At 35.7% G+C, this 21,178-nt stretch overlaps 1 protein-coding gene across 1 annotated transcript in view; it reads right to left on the minus strand.

The window, feature by feature from the left end:
* XPR1 (xenotropic and polytropic retrovirus receptor 1) overlaps positions 1–21,178 on the minus strand; it is a 202,638-nt gene that overhangs the window by 72,642 nt on the left and 108,818 nt on the right. Inside the window, exon 3 of the mRNA XM_019918601.2 lies at positions 10,750–10,851. Within this exon, the coding sequence (XP_019774160.1) occupies positions 10,750–10,851 (102 nt within the window). The remainder of the gene's footprint in view (positions 1–10,749; positions 10,852–21,178) is intronic.

Consider the following 21,178-nt stretch of genomic DNA (forward strand, 5'->3'; position numbering starts at 1 on the left):
TTTGGAACAAGTGCTTTCTTTATACGGATGTGCCTTCCCTGCTTATAATGCTTCTGCTAGCACCACTATCAACTGGAATGCCTTATCCATTTTCAAGGTGGTAAAGCAATGAGCATATCTATGGAATAAAACGGTTTTATCACATACCCAGAAATAGCTGGCCTAACATAAAGGCTTACTGAAATGAGTTGGGAGACAAAACTCTCAAAGGTTGGGGTTCTGTCTTTCAGAACGCAGTACTGAGACCATTATTTGGTTCTATCCTAACCACAGCCAAAATTCAGTCTAGGAATGAGGGGTGGAAGTAGGAGTGGCTCCTTTCACTATTATATCTAATAATCCACTCAACCTGCAACTTGAGCTCTGCCTGTTGGTTAGTCCTCAAGAGGAAATGCTTCTTTCATAGGAATACAACAATGGTTCTGTTGAATTGGAAGATGAGACTGCCACCTGGCCTTTTTTGGACTCATCATACCATTGAACCAGTAGGCAAAGAAGGTGTTTACTAGTTAAAGTGATTCTGATTCCAAGGGGAATAGATAACACAACAGTAGCAATGAGCATTGTGTCTGCCACCCAGGAGACTTCCTGGAACACATCCTAGTACTTCCATGACCAATAACAGAAGTTAATGGAAAACTAAAGCAATCAAAAAAAGACAGAATTACTAAGGATTCAGCCCCTTCAGGAATTAAAGTTTCGGTTATCCCACCCAGTAAAGAACCCTCACCAACTAAGGTACTGGCTGAGGGCAAAGGAAATATGGAATGGGTAGTGGAAAAAGCAAATAACAGATATCAACTATCACTTCTTGACCTTCTTGTTCTGTCTTTTACATACCTTGTATTTTCCTCTCTATCTCTGTGCTGCATTCTGAGTTACTACTTCAACACTACCAGTTTATAAATTCTCTTTTAAGGTCTAACTAACTTACAGTTTAATTGATTAAGATATTAATTTAAGTAATTATATTGTCATTTAAAAATTTCTAATTGGTTTTTTTTTGCGTACATGGGCCTCTCACTGTTGTGGCCTCTCCCGTTGCGGAGCACAGGCTCCGGACGCACAGGCTCAGCGGCCATGGCTCACGGGCCCAGCCGCTCCGCGGCATGTGGGATCTTCCCGGACCGGGGCCCGAACCCATGTCCTCTGCATCGACAGGCAGACTCTCAACCACTGCGCCACCAGGGAAGCCCTAATTGGTTATTTTTAAAAGTCAATTTTGATAGTTTCTTATTCTTTGCTCATGGTTTTGATACTTTCTTTTATGTCTATAGCCATATTAAGTATATGTTTTATTTTGTACCTGATAATTTGCATATCCTATACAGCAGGAGTCCCCAACCCCCAGGGAACTGGGCCACACAGCAGGAGGTGAGCAGCGAGCAAGCCAGCAAAGCTTCATCTGTATTTACAGCCGCTCCCCATCACTCGCATTACTGCCTGAGCTGCGCCTCCTGTCAGATCAGTGGCGGCATTAGATTCTCATAGAAGTGCAAACCCTACTGTGAACTACACACGCGAGGGATCTAGGTTGCGCGCTCCTTATGAGAATCTAATGCCTCATGAGAGGTGGAGCTGAGGCAGTGATGCTAGTGCTGGGGAGCGGCTGCAAATACAGATTATCATTAGCAGAGAGGTTTGACTGCACAGAGACCATAAAAAATCAACTGCTTGCAGACTCATATCAAAACCCTATCAGTGAGTGTCAAGTGAAAACAAGCTCAGGGCTCCCACTGATTCTGCATTATGGTGAGTTGTATAATTATTTCTATTATTATTACGTTGTAATATATAATGAAATAAAGTGCACAATAAATGTAATATGCTTGAATCATCCCCAAACCATCCCCTGCCCCCCCAGTCCGTGGAAAAACTGTCTTCTGTGAAACCGGTCCCTGGTGCCAAAAAAGGTTGGGGACCACTGCTATACAGCTTTTAAGTGTTTTGTAGTCTTCCATAATTGTAAGAAATGGAACTATTCACCTATATTCAAATTTCACATTTAAGTCAAAGGGAAAATGAATCTAGGGTTTTTTTAAAATACAAGTTAAGCATTTCTATTGCATATGTGTTTGTCTTATTATCCTCATGATCAAAAACAGTATAGAACTTCTTGGTTCACAGTGCACTTTACATCTCAGCAATTTTTTCATGATGCTCCTAGGCCGAAAAATATACCAAACACTTCTATTAAGTAGTTAGGTTCAAACAACTTAAGTATTTACGTCCCAACCACTTCATAGCTATTTGCAAAAATATTATACACAAACACATATATAATGAAAGAATGTGAAGGTTTATCCAAAGTCCACTATAAATTATTATGCTAATTAAAAGCCTCAGGTAATATAGTAAGATCGAAAAGCCAGAATATCCTAAGTAGCATGAATGATCAACTTTTGTTGTTAAAACATTAATACATGAGTTTGCTATCTGTTTAGCTTCCTTAGCCAGAGTTGTCAATACATGAATTTTGTAATTATTTACATCTTTCAGTACAAGGATATTAAAAATGTAAGAAGCCCCAAAAAATGGATAGAAAAAGAACCTGTATGCCAGCAATAAGCCAACAAACAGCCTCTCCATCTGGCAAACTCCTTACTCATTTTACATGGTTAATCATAAATATCATTTTCTATGTAAAATTCTTCTTGTCTAACAACTCTCAGTCACAATTTGAAGCTCCTTCAAGGCTCTCATGGGACTACATATATGCATACATAGAACACTGCATACAATTCTTTGTTTATATTTTTGCTTTATTTACTAACTGTGAGCTCTCTGAGGGCAATGGTTCTATAATCCTCATCTTTTATGATGAACAATTTTTTTACTCTTTTTGTTAAATCCTTTTTTTTTTTTAGATGTTGGGGGTAGAAGTCCATCAATTAATTTATTTATTTTTGCTGTGTTGGGTCTTCGCTTCTATGTGAGGGCTTTCTCCAGTTGTGGCAAGCGGGGGCCACTCTTCGTTGCGGTGCACGGACCTCTCACTATCGCGGGCTCTCTCGTTGCGGAGCACAAGCTCCAGATGCGCAGGCTCAGTAGTTGTGGCTCACGGGCCTAGTTGCTCCACGGCATGTGGGATCCTCCCAGACCAGGGCTCGAACCCGTGTCCCCTGCATTAGCAAGCAGACTCTCAACCACTGCGCCACCAGGGACGCCCCTAATATCTTTTCTTCAGGTATGTTTTACATACCATAAAATTCACCCACTGTAAGCATAAAGTTTGCTGATTTTTTAGTAAATCTGTAGAGTTGTACAATCATCACCACAATCCAATTTTAGAACAGTTCCATTACCTCATACACTTCTGTCATGGTTGCTGGCTGTTGATCCTCACTCCCACCCCCAGGTAACCACTGATCTGCTTTCTCTGTCTACAGATTTGCCTTTTCTGGACACCTTATATAAAGGAATCATACAATATGTAGTCTTATGTGTCTGTCTGGCTTCTTTAACTTAGCATGATTTTGAGGTTCATTCATTTTGTATGAAACTACTTTTCATTATCAGTAGTTTGTTCCTTTCATTGATGAACTGTTTTTCACTGTATGGATACACCACATTTTGTTTAAATGTTCATCAGTTCATGGACATTTGGATTGTTTTTAGTCTTTTTACTATATAAATTATGCGGCTATTAACATTCACATACACTTTTTTTGTGTGGACTATCATCTTCATCTTTGCAATAGCAGGTTCAATCCATGTTTGCTGAATGAATGAATGAATGGATATGTAGGAAAAAAGTTCTCTCTAGTAATCCAAGTTCCTATGTAGAAATAAGGAAAAATAAAACTTTCAAGGGTATTTTGCTACTTTCTTTAAACTAGTGATTCTCTTCCTTAAGGCACGACTGTCTAGAAGAGCATAATGAAAGAGAATCTCTACGTGGGAGTGTCAAGGATAAAGCATATGTTACTTGGAAAAAAGAATTCAATATTACTACAGTTATGGTGTGAGATTTTTTAACTTATCAAAGGGGCATAGGTTTAAAAAGGATGAGAAACACTGCTTTTGACACCAAGTGTCCAAGTCTATTTTGCAATGATACCTCAGTTTTCTAAAGTTAGATCTCCAAAAAGCTCAAATACATGGAACAGCACAGAACCTAAAAAGAGGTATTAAATGTGTATATAAAACTTATTTTGGTCTATGAATGAAAATTTACAAATACAGTTATAAAAAATAAAAATGAATATTCCTAAGCAATTTTATAAATACTGATGAAAACAGCCTATTTTGGCAATAAATTCCAATTTCTATTCATGCCAGTGAATCAAGTCACTCTAAATATGAACAGATTATTATCTTAATAATATTTGTTTAATGCCATAAGCTCTCATACACTGATAATAAAATATTTGATAAAAATTTCCAATAACCATTCAAGACTTTCAAAGTACCTATGTGTCCCTCAAAGAGCTAAAAAAAGATTATCAAGATCTTTAGTTTTAACGAGATTTGTATACATATTTTTACTTTTAGAAAAGTTATTTTAGAAATACAAGGTATCTTCAAAATAGCAAAGCTATCATGTTATGCAACTGAAGAACATTTCTTGATAAAGTTAATGTCTTAGAATACTTTTATTGTCTTTCAATGTTATCATCTTTCTGATTCAATTTATGGATTTCACTGTTACCTGAAATACAAAGTAAGTTTATAAGAATGTTGACCCATTATAGGTGATTCAGGATAGTTAATCTTGTTGCATTACATCCTATTTTTGCACGGCTTTTTCTGGAGTTCTTACCTGAAATTCTGACAACCTCAAATACTTAAGTCTAAAACCTCCATGTGTGAAAATAGCATCCTATTCTTCCATTCCACTTTTCTCTCTAATCAATAACACTCCTTATTTTCTTACAACTCCAGCCTCAGCTGACTATTTGTTATCCTCCTCACCCCCAAATATGTCACGGACTTTAATGCATTACACATCTGGATAGGTTTTTCCCTTGTCCTAGAACACCATACTCCAGCTCTCCCTACTCCCCACACAGCCATTCCCGAACACACTCCTCCAAGAGGATATGGCAAATTTAAACGTTTCCATTTATGCTTCTTCATGTTCGCTTCCACAGTACGTTGTGCAACTCTACAATAACAAATATCATAAATTTTTTTAAAGATATAATTAGTAAAGAAATATATTAGATGTACTCTGATATTTTCCATTCTACTATATTCTATTCATATTTTAAAAAAATGTGCTGACCCTGTGGGTCACTTATTGACCCTGTGAGTCATTTATTGGGTTGCAACCTACAATTGTTTAAAAGAACACTAATTTAGATGATAGTCTGCTTTTTTGTGAAGATGCCATCCTAAAAACCTGTTACCCCATGACTATGGGCATTGCCCATGCTTTCAGTCTTAGAAAGAAAGAAACGAAAAGAAAAGCTAGGAGGGAAGGAGGAGGAAAGAAAGAAGAAAAGACAAAGAAAAGGTTGGTTTCCCATGGCTTGTTTTTGTTTTTTTGTTTGGGGTTTTTTTGCGGTACGCGGGCCTCTCACCACTGCGGCTTCTCCCGTTGCAGAGCACAGGCTCCGGACGCGCAGGCTCAGCGGCCATGGCTCACGGGCCCAGCCGCTCCGCGGTATGCGGGATCCCCCCAGACCGGGGCACGAACCCGCGTCCCCTGCATCGGCAGGTGGACTCTCAACCACTGCACCACCAGGGAAGCCCCGATCACTTTTTTAAAGAAAATGAAGAAAGCAACATTTATTGTACATAGAACGTAAATAATTGTAATTTTAATTTTCATCAGATGTGTTAGAAAGAAAGCAAGCCACTCTAGCTGCTTTAATTCACTTCCCCAACTTCCCCTAACCTCCCATCCTTTAATAGCTTTTAAGTAACTTATTCTGGGGACTTCCTTGGTGGTCCAGTGGTTGGGAATACACCTTCCAATGCAGGGGATGTGGGTTCGATCCCTGGTTGGGGAACAAAGATCCTACATGCCGCCCGCATGCCACAACTAGAGAGCCTGCACGCCACAACTACTGAGCCCGCACACTCTGGAGCCCGCACGCCACAACTAGAGAGGAGCCCAGGCACCGCAGCAGAGGATCCCATATGCCACAATGAAGATCCCACACGCCACAACTAAGACCCAATGCAGCCAAATAAATAAATAAATATTAAAAAAAAAAAAGTAACTGATTTTGTTGTAATGATGTAGGAAGAAACGCTAAGACAATAGAATTTTAAACAATATTACAAACCTATGGTCACCCTACTTAACTAAATATATTTAATCCACATTTTGACACATGAATAAGCAAAGAACAAAACTAGCCATTAAGTCACAGTTGTGGGTACTAGACACATATAATCACCTGTGAAATGAACATTTAGTATTTCAGTGAGAGAGTTTCTTATGTTTCATTATTATACAGTGCCTCAAATTCAATAAGAATAAAGAAAAGTAAACATATAGCAAGATACTGTATAATAGGATTACAGGAATAACTGTATAATAGGAATAGTTTTGAGTAACTATTATCCAATTGGTCTTACATTTACATGGAGACTGAAAATATTTTACAGCCAAGAAATAAATCTGTTTCTATTACCATTATTTTCCTACTTATGAATAACACTACTGTGATTTCCTACCTTTCCTCCCTCCTTTTTGGTAAAGAAAGGAAAAGCACATAACAGTGTTGTGAGTTCCTAACATAAAAACTGAAGTCAAAAATTAGGACAAGCCAGATAAAAACCCTGAAATTATTTCCTTTAGAAACAAAGGAAAAAGCATTTAGATATTTAAAATATTCCAACCAATAAAAAGGGCTTGCCTGTTTTAATTGTGGAATATTAAAAGCAACAGATGTAGTCTAAGAGTTTTTTTTAAATGTAGGTGCATTGGGGCTTCCCTGGTGGTGCAGTGGTTGAGAGTCCGCCTGCCGATGCAGGGGACATGGGTTCGTGCCCTGGTCTGGGAAGATCGCACATGCTGCGGAGCGGCTGGGCCCGTGAGCCATGGCCGCTGAGCCTGCGTGTCTGGAGCCTGTGCTCCGCGACGGGAAAGGCCACAAAGGTGAGAGGCCCGTGTACCCCAAAAAAAAAAAAAAAAAAAAAAAAAAAAAAAATGTAGGTGCATAGAAATACTGCTTAGAAGCCAAGTATTTTGAATGGAGGGAGAAAGCAAACTGGTTCGAGAAAAGAGAAAGATGTGACATGAAGTAATTTGTACTCCCAATGGAAAAGGACATTACTGGTCATCATAAAAAAAAGTTTCTAGCACTACAACCTTCAGTTTGTATTGACTGATACCATTTTCAGTGCGAGAAGACACCTGGGAGAACTCTAGGTCAGTGATCAGCAATGTTATCACCAAAAGGATACCTCCTTTAAAAAATTTCCCTCTCTTCCCATGGTCTTCAAATGTTTGAAGATTTTATCTATAAATCTAAATAAATACCTATATCTTATTAGCCAAAAAATATGTAATAAAAGAAGAACAATAAAATAACTTACATTAGGTTTTGTGAAATATTGAAAATAGCTTCTGACTCCTTACATGTGAAATCCCAGAGGGCTGGGAATCAATTTGCTCATTTTACAAGTAAGTACGTAGAGGTCAAGGAAGGTTACATGGTAAACGTTTTCAAAAAAAATAATAAGGTTCAAAAATCCAAAATGTAATTGATAGGTAATAGACTTTTATGAAAATAAATACATCCATATTTTAGTAGTATTCATTCTGTTTTGTTGGTTTAGCTTTTATAGCATTTGGGCAGGGGGTACTTCAAGGTTTCAGTCAATACTATATCTCACCTAAAAAATAACCATTTTTAACTGACCATTAAATAATTTGTGAGATGTAACTGGGTGGAGGTAGGGTTTATAAGATGAACTCACCCCTATATTATTTATAGTTCTTCATGTGCCCTAGTATCTGAGGATTGTAGTATACAAGACAATCTGCCATGGAGAAAGTGGCTAAATAAGGAGAAAAATGACACAATCTAGGACAAGCACCAATTCTACTTCTGTCAATCATGTCTTCATATTACCCATCATTTCCTGACCTGGCAAAAAGTCAGTCTGAAGACTACCAATTTGTACCTACTCCTTGATGACATCAAGAGACATGCCCTAATGGCTCTGCCAATAAGCACAGAGAAAGGAAGTCATTAAATCATAGCCCCCAAATTTTTAATAGTAGAAAGCCTAAAATTATCTTTGAAAAGTAACCAAGTCTAAAATACCATTTTGCAAACTGAGGGTTGTAACTCAATATGAGATCATGAAAGCAATTTAGTGTATCATAAATCAGCATTTAAAAAATCAAATAGAAACAATTAGAGAATACAGAATATAAGTAGTAAGAATAAGTATTGTTTCATGAGAAAATATTTTTAATCAAATATATTGCACATACACACATATACAGATGCATGCAAACATATAAAACACACACATCTGTCTGTGTAATGAGGTCATAATTTGTATGTATTTTTTACTGTTAACTCAAAATATATAAAGTATGTATCTATTGTTAAGAGCAGATATTTTTCTTTGTAAATCAAGAAGCTTTATCTACTTTTTGTAATCTAATTTATCCAATTAGAGTTGGGTTCAGAGATCCTTCCCAGAACAATCATAGTAAAAGAAAAATGCTAATAAACTTGACCTTTATATTTCTCATTTACAACCTTAGATCATACCCAATAGACTTTTCTCAGTCGAAATACTCTTTCCACTGCAAATGCCTTCCTCTTTTAGTCTCCTCTTCCTCATTCTACATTATATGGCTGCCCTCTCCTCTGTCTACATTGCTGGTTCCTCTTTATCCTCTTACCTCCTAATTGTCGAAATTATTTTTGTCCTTGAACACTGTTAATTCCTTCTGTACATTTTTCCCTTGCTGAAAATCTATGCATTTGCATGGTTTCAAATAATATTTGTTTTGTCTCTGCCTTCTAAGTGCTTGTAACATAGTGAAAAGGACGTGCATATATGCTATGCCCTTTCACAGCTCTGTGCCTTTGCATAAACTACTTCCTCTGCCTAGGAAGAAATCCAGCCATAAATGAAAGATGAGAAGGAGAACACAGAGTTAAGATATTTGCTTCCCTTTTTTTCAAGATGAGGTGATCCCATTTATTTTTTTATATTTTTTTAAAATTAATTTATTTATTTATTTTTGGCCGTGTTGGGTCTTTGGTGCTGCGCGTGGGCTTTCTCTAGTTGTGGCGAGTGGGGGTTACTCTTCACTGCAGTGACTTCTCTTGTTGCGGAGCACAGGCTCTAGGTGCGCAGGCTTCAGTAGTTGTGGCATGCGGGCTCAGCAGTTGTGGCTTGCGGGCTCTAGAGTGCAGGCTCAGCAGTTGCGGCGCACGGGCTTAGCTGCTCCGCGTCATGTGGGATCTCCCTGGACCAGAGCTCGAACCCACGTCCCCCTGCACTGGCAAGCGGATTCTTAACCACTGCACCACCAGGGAAGTCCTTGCTTCCTTTTTTATTTATTTATTTTCTGTTTAAAGGGAGTGATTTGCTAAGGAAACTAATCCATTGAAAAGGGAAGTTAGAGGAAAGTTATTTTCTTAGAGGAAATAATTTCTGGAACAAAGTCTCCAGGAGCTGAAATTCAGTCAGTAGTTATAGAATTTTCCATAGACTGAAGAGGTATATCTTTTCTACAAATATTGGAGGAAAATAAATAAGGGTAAGAATATCTATAGGTATTTGGTGGGAGGGGAGTGGCACAGATCTGCATAAGTATTACACACCAACAGGAATTGAAGGCCTTTATATTTATTTGTAAAGTAGGAGGTATAATGAACATGATGGGGAAGATGCTTGGGTCAGAGAATTCAAGAGAATGGCATAGGGTTTAGAAAAGCACTTTGAAATATGAAAAAGGGCACTGATCAGGATCCACAGGCAGCTTTGAGAACACAGTTAAGAATGCAATAATGAATTTACAGTGGTTCAAATTTGTTCTGCTGTGATTTTTTTTTCCCCGGCTGTCCTAAGCAGCCTGGGGGTAGGCATGAAGAAGGTAAAAGGTTGGACTGGTCCACGGTTGGAGTTTTGCCAGGCAGAGGCAATCAACACAAGGCAATGAGGGTAAAGGGATTAAAAGCTCAAGGACTGATGGAAATGAAAGTAATTCGGGGAGGGGCCTGGTCAAATGGAACAGAATGAGGTAGTCAAAAAAGGTGAGTTCTATGAAATGAAAAAACAGATGTTAAAGGAGTAGGGGAGTAAACATATATTAAAAAAAACAACAATTTAAAGGGTCAGACATAAATAAATAGAAGTTCTAATATTTTCTTTTCTTCTCAAGAGCATCTTGTAGATGCTACTCTGGAGACCATACCCTAGAGAGACAGATATGAGTGTTCCACACAACGGAAAGGCATAAAAGTGACATAATTAATAAGCTGCAACTGTGTCATTCAGCTCTGAGAGAAATGATAAAACCAAGTTTCTGACTCTTTAATGCTTTGGACTGGGCCACAGTGAAGCTCAAGGTATTGAGTCATAATGAGGTCCTGAAATCCTTGCAACTGCAAGAGAACTAGGCAATGACCATATAAGGCTCAAACAGTGAAGTACCAGATGCATTCCTACCTCAGCTAAAGAAAATATCCTTTAATTGCAATATAGTAAGAAAAGCCCCAATTTTAAAATGATCAGAAGTTTCAACAATGACACGGTAGAGTTCCTACTTCCTTAGCAGCAGAAATTGTCTCTTGTATATTGTACCAAACAACTACTTACCTGAATAAAATGTGTTGATTTTGGCAAGTTCTTTTTCACAGGTTTGGAAAAATTTTTCTTCAAACTTGGCAAAATACCTCTTTACTGTGTCCTCATCTGTAACTGAAAGCAAGGAAAACAATATTAAAATTTAGTGTCCAAAGGCGAACTAGGAAAATTATGGAAATAAAAATTTAAATTACTACTTTCTTAGTCTTCGAATGTCAATATATGTATTTCTTTGAAAAAAATGAACTGTGAACTATATTAAGAAAAGGCTAATCAAAGGCCTCTTCACAGGAACACAATTATTTTTTAATTGAATGAAGTTTTCTAAATCTCTACTATAATAAACTTATAGTGGTGGACAAAATACGTGTTCATAAGACTTCAGAAGACACTACTGCAGAGGTGATCAAGGGAAACTAGGTGCTGGGAGGTGAAGTGAGTAGGATTCAGCAGAGAGTAAATAAAGTATCTCAGGATTAAGTATTGCATTCACAAAATGCAACAGATAATGAAGACATGAATATGTAATGTGTTTCTGGAAAAAATGAGTTGATTGTTCTAACTATATTAAATTGCTATCTACTCATTTTTACCTTAGCTGCACCAGACACAGAGAAAGAGATGTAGACTGATAGTTATAAATTAGATATTCCAAACCTTCAGTTGCTGGGTAGGAACATAAATGAGTTAAGTAAGTGGGTAATTGTGCAAGTATGGTGACAAATGGCAACTGACACATTCAGGATAAGTAGTGGTATGGATTCTGGTGAAGCGGAGAGCACAAGTCCATCTAGCTAGTTGCTGCTCAGGTTGTCAGATCTTCCAATTTTTCAGTCAGAAGCCATAAATCTAGGTATTTTAAAAACACTGTGTGGGCCAATCAATATATGTCTTTGCAGGCAGGATCCACTTTGTGAGCTGTCATATAGCATATTGATTTACTGAATCTCGTAGTATAGATATATATAGCTTCAGGAACCCCAAGCCTAAAAAGGGTATGTTTCTTGCCCAAGTAAGCTCTGACTAGACTCCAGATGCTAATCATAATTTAGAACTACCCTATTTCTGGATCTCTGGGGCACTCTAAGCTTGAAATGTCTACAAAAAGTACAGGTTCTTTTACAACCCTCAGATGCTCCAAATCTTAGTGCAATCCTGGAAACCCTTAAATAATTCACCTGTCCAGTAATAAGAGAAACAGTATTTCCCTAAGTAATATGTAACACACATACACACAAATTCATAGTACCAGAGATATTTTAAAGAAAACAAAAGCTTAAAACGAAGTTTAAAAAAGCATGTTGAATCTATTCATTTAATTTGAATATACAAATGTAAAAAAAAAATAGCACTACTACTTCTCTATTTCTTATGCTTTAGAACGGAACAGCCAATGCAGGATTCTACTGATTGTGCAGTAAAGAAGGGACAGCTACTTTAAGTACCTCATGTAAGCTTAGCAATTTAGGTACAATAAAGGCTATAATTGCCCAAGGCCAGTGAGAATTATTTTTCCAAACCATAAAGCAGGTCAAAGCTTTTTTTAAAGCTGACCTTGAGTTAAAGATGCTCCATGGTAACATATGCTGCTCTTGTTTTTTGGTGGCAGGGTGGGGCTGGGGGACCACGCTGTGTGGCTTGCAGGATCTTCGTTCCCAGACCAGGGATTGAACTCAGGCTCCCACAGAGAAAGCACAGAGTCCTAACAACTGGACAGCCAGGAAATTCTCCAGATGCTGCTCTTATAATACATCTGGTTCTAGTTGATATAGAATAAGAGTAAATCTTACTCTACTTTACCTACTCTTTTTTTTTTAATTTTAATTTTGTTCTCTATTGTATTGTTAGAGAAGAAAACCCCAAAGCAAAAAGTGGGCTTGGTCATATTTTCTTTGTTTCCCTATTAATAGACAACTTTCATTACCATAAAATGATGGAAATAAAGAAAGTTGTCCCTCAAAGTGATTTAAATGTAGTTTCTGTTTAAAAAATAATTTTGCAGGGGAGGAATAAATTAGGAGTACGGGCTTAACAGATACACACTACTATATATAAAATAGATAAACAACAAAGATTTACTGTATAGCACAGGGAACTATATTCAGTATCTTGTAATAACCTATAATGGAAAAGAATCTGAAAAAGAATATACGCATATATAACTAAATTACTTTGCTGTATACCTGAGAGTAATACAGTATTGTAAATTAACTATATACTTCAATTAAAAAAATAATTTTAACATATATGAATGTTTCTATATGATGTTGCATATTCAGCAACATCAACTATTCAAAATATTACTAAGAACCTAGAAACAACAAAAAATCTAAGCCTCTGAGAAACTAAAAAGCGTGCAATAAATTTTATGTATTAAAGCATGAACATTCTACCCACGAATCAATGTCATATGAATTCTTCATTTCCTCGATCTAGAGACTATTTTATCTAAAATACCAGCAGTCTGTTATCTAGTTTTCTAGTTCACATATAACTTAACAGCCACAAATCAGAAGAGGGTCGAGTAAGATTACAGCAACACTAAGAAGTAATAGCAAACAGAGAGAGAAAAGGAAAAAAACTATAGATAAAAGTAGCAAGAATAGCTGTGTAAAATAAATTAAATGAAGGAAAATGTTCTTGTCATCTCAGATTTCAAAAGACACAGTAATCTACTGTAATTAGAAGTACACTATTGGTAAAGAAATTAGGAAAACACAACAAAAAGAAGAGAATAGAGAGTCCAGAAATAGATCAGCATAACACAAATTTAGACTGAGATAAAATGGTATCAAATCAGTAAGAATGGACTACATAGCAAGTAAGGTTGGGTGAATTGGCTACCCACTTAAATAAACTCCAAATGGAGTTAAAGAAACATAAAATACTACAAAAAATTAAATAACTCTACATGAAGAAGCTTCCTACACAGTACACAAAACAGCTCTCTGAGAATGACTCAGAGAGTCATGAGAGAATGACTGACATTCTCACAAAATGAAAAATCTCCATATCAAAAGATACCAAAAGCAAAGTTAAAAGATGAACGACAGGGAAAACATACCTGCAACATTTAAAATAAAGAATTCACATGCAAAATATATTTTACAAAACTCTTACAAATCAATATTAAAAAGATACTCCATAAGAAAGATGGGTAAACTAGAGAAATTTATGGAAAAATATACAGTGTACAAGTGAAAGGATGTTCAACATTCCAGATATCAGATAAATGCAACTTTAAAACAATGAAAATATAATTTTTCAACCATTGGATTGGAAGCAATTTTAAAATAGTGGTATTATCTTGGCAGTGGTGAAAGTAAATGAACACTATCACTCCCTGTTGGTGGAATGTAAATCTGTAAAGCCTTTTAGGAAGACAGTAACTATCAAAATTTTCAATGTGTTTAATCCCACATGTAGGAAGTATATTCTAAAGGAATCTCTGCACATTACTTTTAATAGTGATAAAGAAAACAAAGTGATATCCAACAAAAGGGGAACAGTTACATAAATTACAATGACATTATATAACACCATGCAGCCATTTTAAATATGATATGCATATATCTTGGTATTTATGAAAATCCCAAGACACAATGCTGAGGAAAAAATTTAAATAACAGAATATATACAGTATGATTTCATTTATGAAAAAATATAAATTAATATTCATATGTACATTCATAGAAAGAAGAGTAGAAGGATGCATACTAAACTGTTAATTGTGGTTAACTCCTTTGAAAGAGGAGTAAGTATGAGAGGGATTCTCACATTTTACTGTCTACACTTATTATGTTGTATTTATTGTATCCATTACAATGAAATGTATTTATGAAGGATAAACTTTATTGTATAAATAAAAGGTATTATTAACTGGAAGAAAAAAGAAACATGTCACATTCAATTCTTTAAATTATACCTAACCAGCATAGCTAGTTTAAAAGAATATAGTAAAAACCTAACCAGCATAGCTTGTTGAAAAAAATATCTATGTCAGAATTTAGAGGTACATAGAATGACTAAGACTTTCACTTCAGTAATGAGTTGGTAGAATGCTGATTTACAGAACATGAATTTCTATTATAAGATGCTTCCTAAAATCTATCTGCTGAATAATATTAGAAATCAGTAACTAAATTGAAGGAACAGAGAATTTCAGCATTCAGAAATCAACTCGTCCAAGTTTCTTGTCGTATAGGTGAGGAAATATAGGTGTAGAGAGCCTAGATAATGTAAGGTTTTTTTTTCACCCCCTCCAGCAACAATGTAAGTTTTACAGAGACTAACTGTACTTTCTTATTGTAAAATAAAGAATATCAAAGTGACTACAATGTGTTACATGGGTGTTATGAACTGAATTGTGCTCTCCACGCAAATTATCCCAATATGACTGGATATGGAGATAGGACACTGACGAGGTAATTAAGGTTAAATGAGGTCATAAGGGTGGGGCTTTATTCCAAAAGGACTCCTGTCCTTATAAGAAGAGGAAGAGACATCAGAGATGTCCCTCTCCCTCCCTCCCCACCTCTCTCCCCTGCACGTGCACACAGAGTAAAGACCATGTGAGAAACAGCGAAAAGGCCCTCTGCAAGCCAGGAAGGGTCTTACCAGAAGAGCTGGTACCTTGATCTTGCATTTCAAGCCTCTAGAACTTTAAGAACATAAATTTCTGTTGTTTAAGGCCCCCAGTCTTTGGTATTCTGTTATGGTAGCCCGTGCAGACTAACACAACGAATCTAACATGTCCTAATGTCAATTAGTCACAAAACTATTAACTCAATAATTAGTCACAAAAGACTAAACTCAGTTCAAAGAAAGCTGTCGTAAATAAGTGCAAATCTTAGCAAGATATATCAACAAATATAAGATTAGCATCAAGAGGAAAAAAAAAGGAAGACAAAGGGGTGAGAAAAAACACAGAATTGGCAAAGAATGACTCAGAGAGCACTGCTGTAAAGAACCCTTTGCTCTTAGTTAAATAAATATTAATTCATTCAGTTATACTAAAGAGAGAGAGAGAGGAGGGAGAGAGAGAATGAGTGAAAGATTTCTTTGTCATTTCTGTTATGTTCTTATCTTTACCTTGCATTTATGGATGAGTACTAATCAAGGTAAAATATTCCTACTGCATAGCAACCACCATCAAGTGCTTTTTACAGCAATTTTCAGGAATATTTTTATTTTTTACCATGTCATCTTATTTTCACATGCAGTCTCTCAAAAACCAATTCTTTAAAACCACTAGTAACTTCTTCAAATATCTTATATGTTCCATTCACATTTTTATTACTATCAATACTTTCAAGTTTCTTAATTTTCAGATCTGTGAGAGACTGAAGGTAAGAATTATCTTTTTTTCTTTACAGATCCTATGCCCAACATAATGTCTGGTACATAGTATGTGCTCCATACATTACTTTTTTTAACTGTAAAAATGAAACATATTTGTTTCATAATAATTTTGAGAAAATTATGATTCTTTATTAAAGTTTAAAAAGACAAAACTCCAACAATTAAATATTTGTACACAAAGGAATGAAGTTGCACCCCCACCTCACATCATATACAAAAACTGAATGGATCAAAGATTTAAATATAAAATTGTAAAGTATTAAAACTCTCAAAGGAAAACAGGCATAAATCTTCATGTCCTTAGATGAGGCAATGGTTTCTTAGATAAAACACCTAAAGCATAAGTGATAAAAGAAAATATTGATTAAATTGGAGTTCATCAAAATTAAAAACTTTTGTGTATAAAAGGGCACTATCAATAAAGTGAAAAGACAACCACAGAATGGGAAAAAATATGTGCAAACCATATGTCAGATAAGAATCTAATACCCAGCATACATAAAGAACTCTTAAAACTCAACAATTAAAAGACAAAGAACCCAATTAAAAAATGGGCAAAGGATCTGAATAGACATTTCTCAAAAAAAGATATACAAATGACCAATAGCACATTCCAACATCATCAGTCATTGGGGAAATGCAAATCAAAACAAAAATGCCACTTCATACCCAGTAGGATGGCTATAATAAAAGACAATATTAAGTGTTGGCAAGGGTGAAGAGAAATTGGAACCCTCATATACTGCTGGTAGGAATGTAAAATGGTGTAGGCACTTGGGAAAACAGTCTGGGAGTTCCTCATAAAATTAAATATAGAGCTACCATATGATCCAGCAATTCCACTTCTAGGTATATACCCAAGAGAAGTGAAAACAAAAACTTATACATGAATGCCCATGGCAGCATTATTCATAATAGCCAAAAAGTGGAAACAATCCAAGTGTCTAGCAACTGATGAATGGATACACAAAACATGGCATATCCATATAAAAAAATATTATTCAGCCCTAAGATAGAATGTCGCAGTATTTCATGCTACAGCATGGATGAACCTTGAAAATATTATGCAAAGGAAAAGAAGCTAGACACTAAAGACCACATATTATAAAATTCCACTTATATGGTATGTCCAGAACAGGCAAATCCATAAAGACAGAAAGTAGACTAGTGGTTGGCAGGGGCTGGGGGAAGGGGGGATGGGGAGTGATGAAAATGCCTTGGAATTAGATAGTGGTGATGGTTGTGCAAGCTTGTGAATATATTAGAAACCACTAAATTACACACTTTTGACGGGTGAAATTTTATGGTATCTGAATTATATCTCAATAAAAATAATTTAACTCCAAGGTTAACCCTATAAAAGAAACACACTGATAAATTAAAGCATATTTATTTATTTATTCAACAAATAATTATTGTGCCTGTTAGATGACAGGCTCTGTGCTAAATGCTGAATATATAATGATGAACAAGATAGATGTGGTGCCTGCCCTCACAGAGTTTGCATTCTAATGACTAAGGCAGAAAAAAAAAATCCACACAAATAAACAAATAATTACAAACTGTAAAGTATTGTGAAGGCAACAAACAGGGTATTGAGATAGAAGGTAGGTATTGGGATGGATGACTATCCTTTTTGGCAGGGTAAGAGATGGTCAGAAAAGACCTCTCCATAGGAGATGACATTTAATCTGAAACCTGAACCTAAAAGATAAGGAAGAGCAAGGGCAAAATGATTACCAACAGAAGGAACAGCACATTAGGAAAGAAACTCGGGTGCCTGAGGACCTGAAAGCAGGTCACAATGGGACTGACAGCATGATGTGATAGGAAATAAGGTTAGGGAAGTAGGCAAAGGCCTTTACATGCAGGAAGGCCACGTTAAGGAGTCTGAATTTTATTCAAAGTGCAATGGAAAGTTTTGAAGAGTTTTAAGGGGGAGTCTAAAAAAGTAGAAGAAAAAGGTAGAATTAGTTTAGCTTTACTAAAAGATAATTTAAAATAGCATTTCCCAGGACATTAGTATGTAGATGAAGGGAAAGAAGGAGAAGAATTTCAAGGAATTCAAATAAGTTTGGAAATATGAGTCTAGAGTTAAACTGATCCCTTTAATGTAGTAGTTCTCAACTGGGGATGATTTTGTCTCCTGGGGGTCATCTGGCAATGTCTGGAGGCATTTTTGGTTGTCAAAACTGAGAGGGTGTTACTGGAGTCTAGTGGATAGAGGCCATGGATGCTGCTAAACACCCTATAATACTCAGTATATCATCTTCTCTCTCCCCTTTTCCTCAACAAAGAATTATCCAACCCAAAATGTCACCATCACCAAAGGTGAGAAACTTCGCTTTAAGGCAAAAGAAGCTTTACTATGCTAACAAACATTGTTATTATTCTTCAAGAAGGAGAAGTAGTATACTGTGTTTCTTAAGTTATTTACAAGAACACAATCCTTCTTGGGGGTGGAGGGGGAATGGCTGGGGGAGGATGGGGAAGGGGGTGAAGAATATCTATTACAATTTCCAGTAATATGGTTCTGTGGTTGAGAGGCACGAACTTTAATATTACCACCATCTCTTTGCATTTTTATTACACTCCATATGCAATAGTTTCTATGGCTTCTTAGTTTCTCAGAAACTACACATAAATGAAGACAGCTGATAAATAAAAATTAACATGTGACTAGGTTCCATCAAATATAGGAAGAACATTTAGCACTATTGGTTTCATGCTTTTAAGAAAAAAAAAGGTGTTCTGAGTTTTTTTTTTTAAAGTGTGATTTACAAATTAGGAATAAATAACTTGAAATTCTATTTTTTCCCAAATGCTACTTCATCAACAGATGGGTAAGTTATATAAAGCATATGGCAAAGAAGATTTCAAACACTGAAATGTTACTCTAAAATCATTGGTGAAGTAGAAATAGAACTAATCGGGCATCATTCATTCAACAAGCATTAAGTTCCTTGCATGTACCAGGCAATGAGGCAGGTGCTAGGAATATAATGATAAGCAAAATACACATAAACTCTGCCCTCACTCTACCCAAGGAAACAGACTTTAATCAAATACTCACACAAATATACAAAGTGTAGTATGGGTTTTGAAGAAAAAAGTATAGATGAGAAAAAAACAGCAGTGGGACCAATCTAGTCTGCAAGGACTGGGGGAGGGGCAGTGTGGGAGTCTCTGAAAGTGTCATTTGAGATGAAATCTGACAGATAAGTAAGCATTCGCTAGAGCAGCAGAAGCACTCCAAGCAGCAGGAACAGCATATAACATGATACTGTAAAAAGAAACGAGCATGGTACTTTTGAGAAACTGAAGAGGCCTGTGTGACTGGAATCCAGGGAGCAAAGGGGACAGTGGTGGCAGTTAAGGCTAGACAGGCAAGCAGAGGCCTGATCAGTCAGGCCTTGCAGAACAAAGGACTAGCCTTCTTCCTATGACCAATGAGACATCTTTGAAGGATTTTAAGCAGAGGAATAATTGTGATCAGATATGGTTTGTAAATGAGGTGATGTGGGGAGACTAATCAGATCTAGTACAGTAGGTATCAGATGAGAGATCATGATTGCCTGAACAAGGGTGAGGGCACTGGAGCCTGAGAAGAAGTACAGAAACTCAGTAGAGATACTGGAGATAAAATCTATAGGTTTTACTGACAGACTGGATATGGTTCTGTTGCGTACTCCCTGTATTAGCTTGAGTAAGTGACTCTCTGGCTCTGTGTTTTCTCTTTGACAAATGAGGGCATTTCAATAGGAAATCTCTAAGTCTTCCTCAAGTTCCAAATTTCATATTCTGCAATTAAAGTTGTTAATTTCTGCAAAATGATTCTGAATCCCACTAAGATGAAGTGGTCCTAAACAAGATTTTCTGAGCTACCTTGACATTTCATCATATAATATCTAACTAAATGTGCTCTTTAAATAGTCCTGGTAGAACAACAACAAAAAATTCTTTTAATTCACATTAGTGACATATAATTGAGATGAAATTAATCTCATTAGCACTAGCTTTGATATAATTGGAACTATTTATCAGCCCCAATGAATGCTTACCTAATGTCTGCTAGTCAAAAAACACCAATATATGAAATAGCAATAAGTAATTCCAACAAGGGCATAATTCAGTGGTAAAGCAAAACTTTTGAAAAACTATCTTGAATATTTTAAAGTTATGACGAAAGACTTTGAACACATTTAAATAGTTATAAACAATGAAATTTGTGATGCATTATAATTATTTGCATTTTAAATTAGTATGACATTGTTTTAAATATAGCTAATGGAATTTAAATGCCATAGCAATATGATAACTGTCATCCATTCATTATCAAACACTTTTATATCATTTCATTTTCTTCTTGAACTTGTATTTCCATTCTATTTAGATTACAAAATTTATTCTAATATATTTTTGTATTTGAAAGTCATTTATTGATTATCTTATTATAGTTCCTAGCCATTAAATGTATATAAATGAAAATTTAAATACAAAAACTTTCTGAACCATAAAGCTCAAATATTAAAATTTCTTCTGGATTGGGCTATTATTACTATTATTAGAACATACTACATCAATACAACATAAACATGTAATAAGCTTGGTAAACATGAGATATAAAAAGTAAAATGCTATTGGCAATTGGCAAATAAATTTCATCTTTAATTGGATAAAACTTTTTCTCCCAATTAGTTCACATATCCATTGATAAATGTTACTTCATTGCTAGAAAGATAAATATTACATTATTTGCTAAAATGATGAATATTACATTATTTGCTAGAATATTAAGAATATTGTAGAGTGAGACAATTAAGAGGCATTGCTATCCTTATTCTTCATTTTATAGATGTAAGTTCTGAGAAATCTTGTTCACATAAATAAGTAGACTGGAATAAAAGTATGTTCTAGCAATGTCAATTCTTTGAACTCCTTCCAAGTGTTTTCCAAAAACTGCATAGGGATCTATTGTTAAAAATTAGTTTTAATAATATATAAGGTAACAAATAAGCCATTCTTCAATTTCAGTGAAAACAATTTGAGTTCAAAAAGATTTGTTTCCCTGTTAATCACT

Source organism: Tursiops truncatus, chromosome 1 (assembly GCF_011762595.2).
Source record: "Tursiops truncatus isolate mTurTru1 chromosome 1, mTurTru1.mat.Y, whole genome shotgun sequence".
Lineage (NCBI taxonomy): Eukaryota > Metazoa > Chordata > Mammalia > Artiodactyla > Delphinidae > Tursiops > Tursiops truncatus.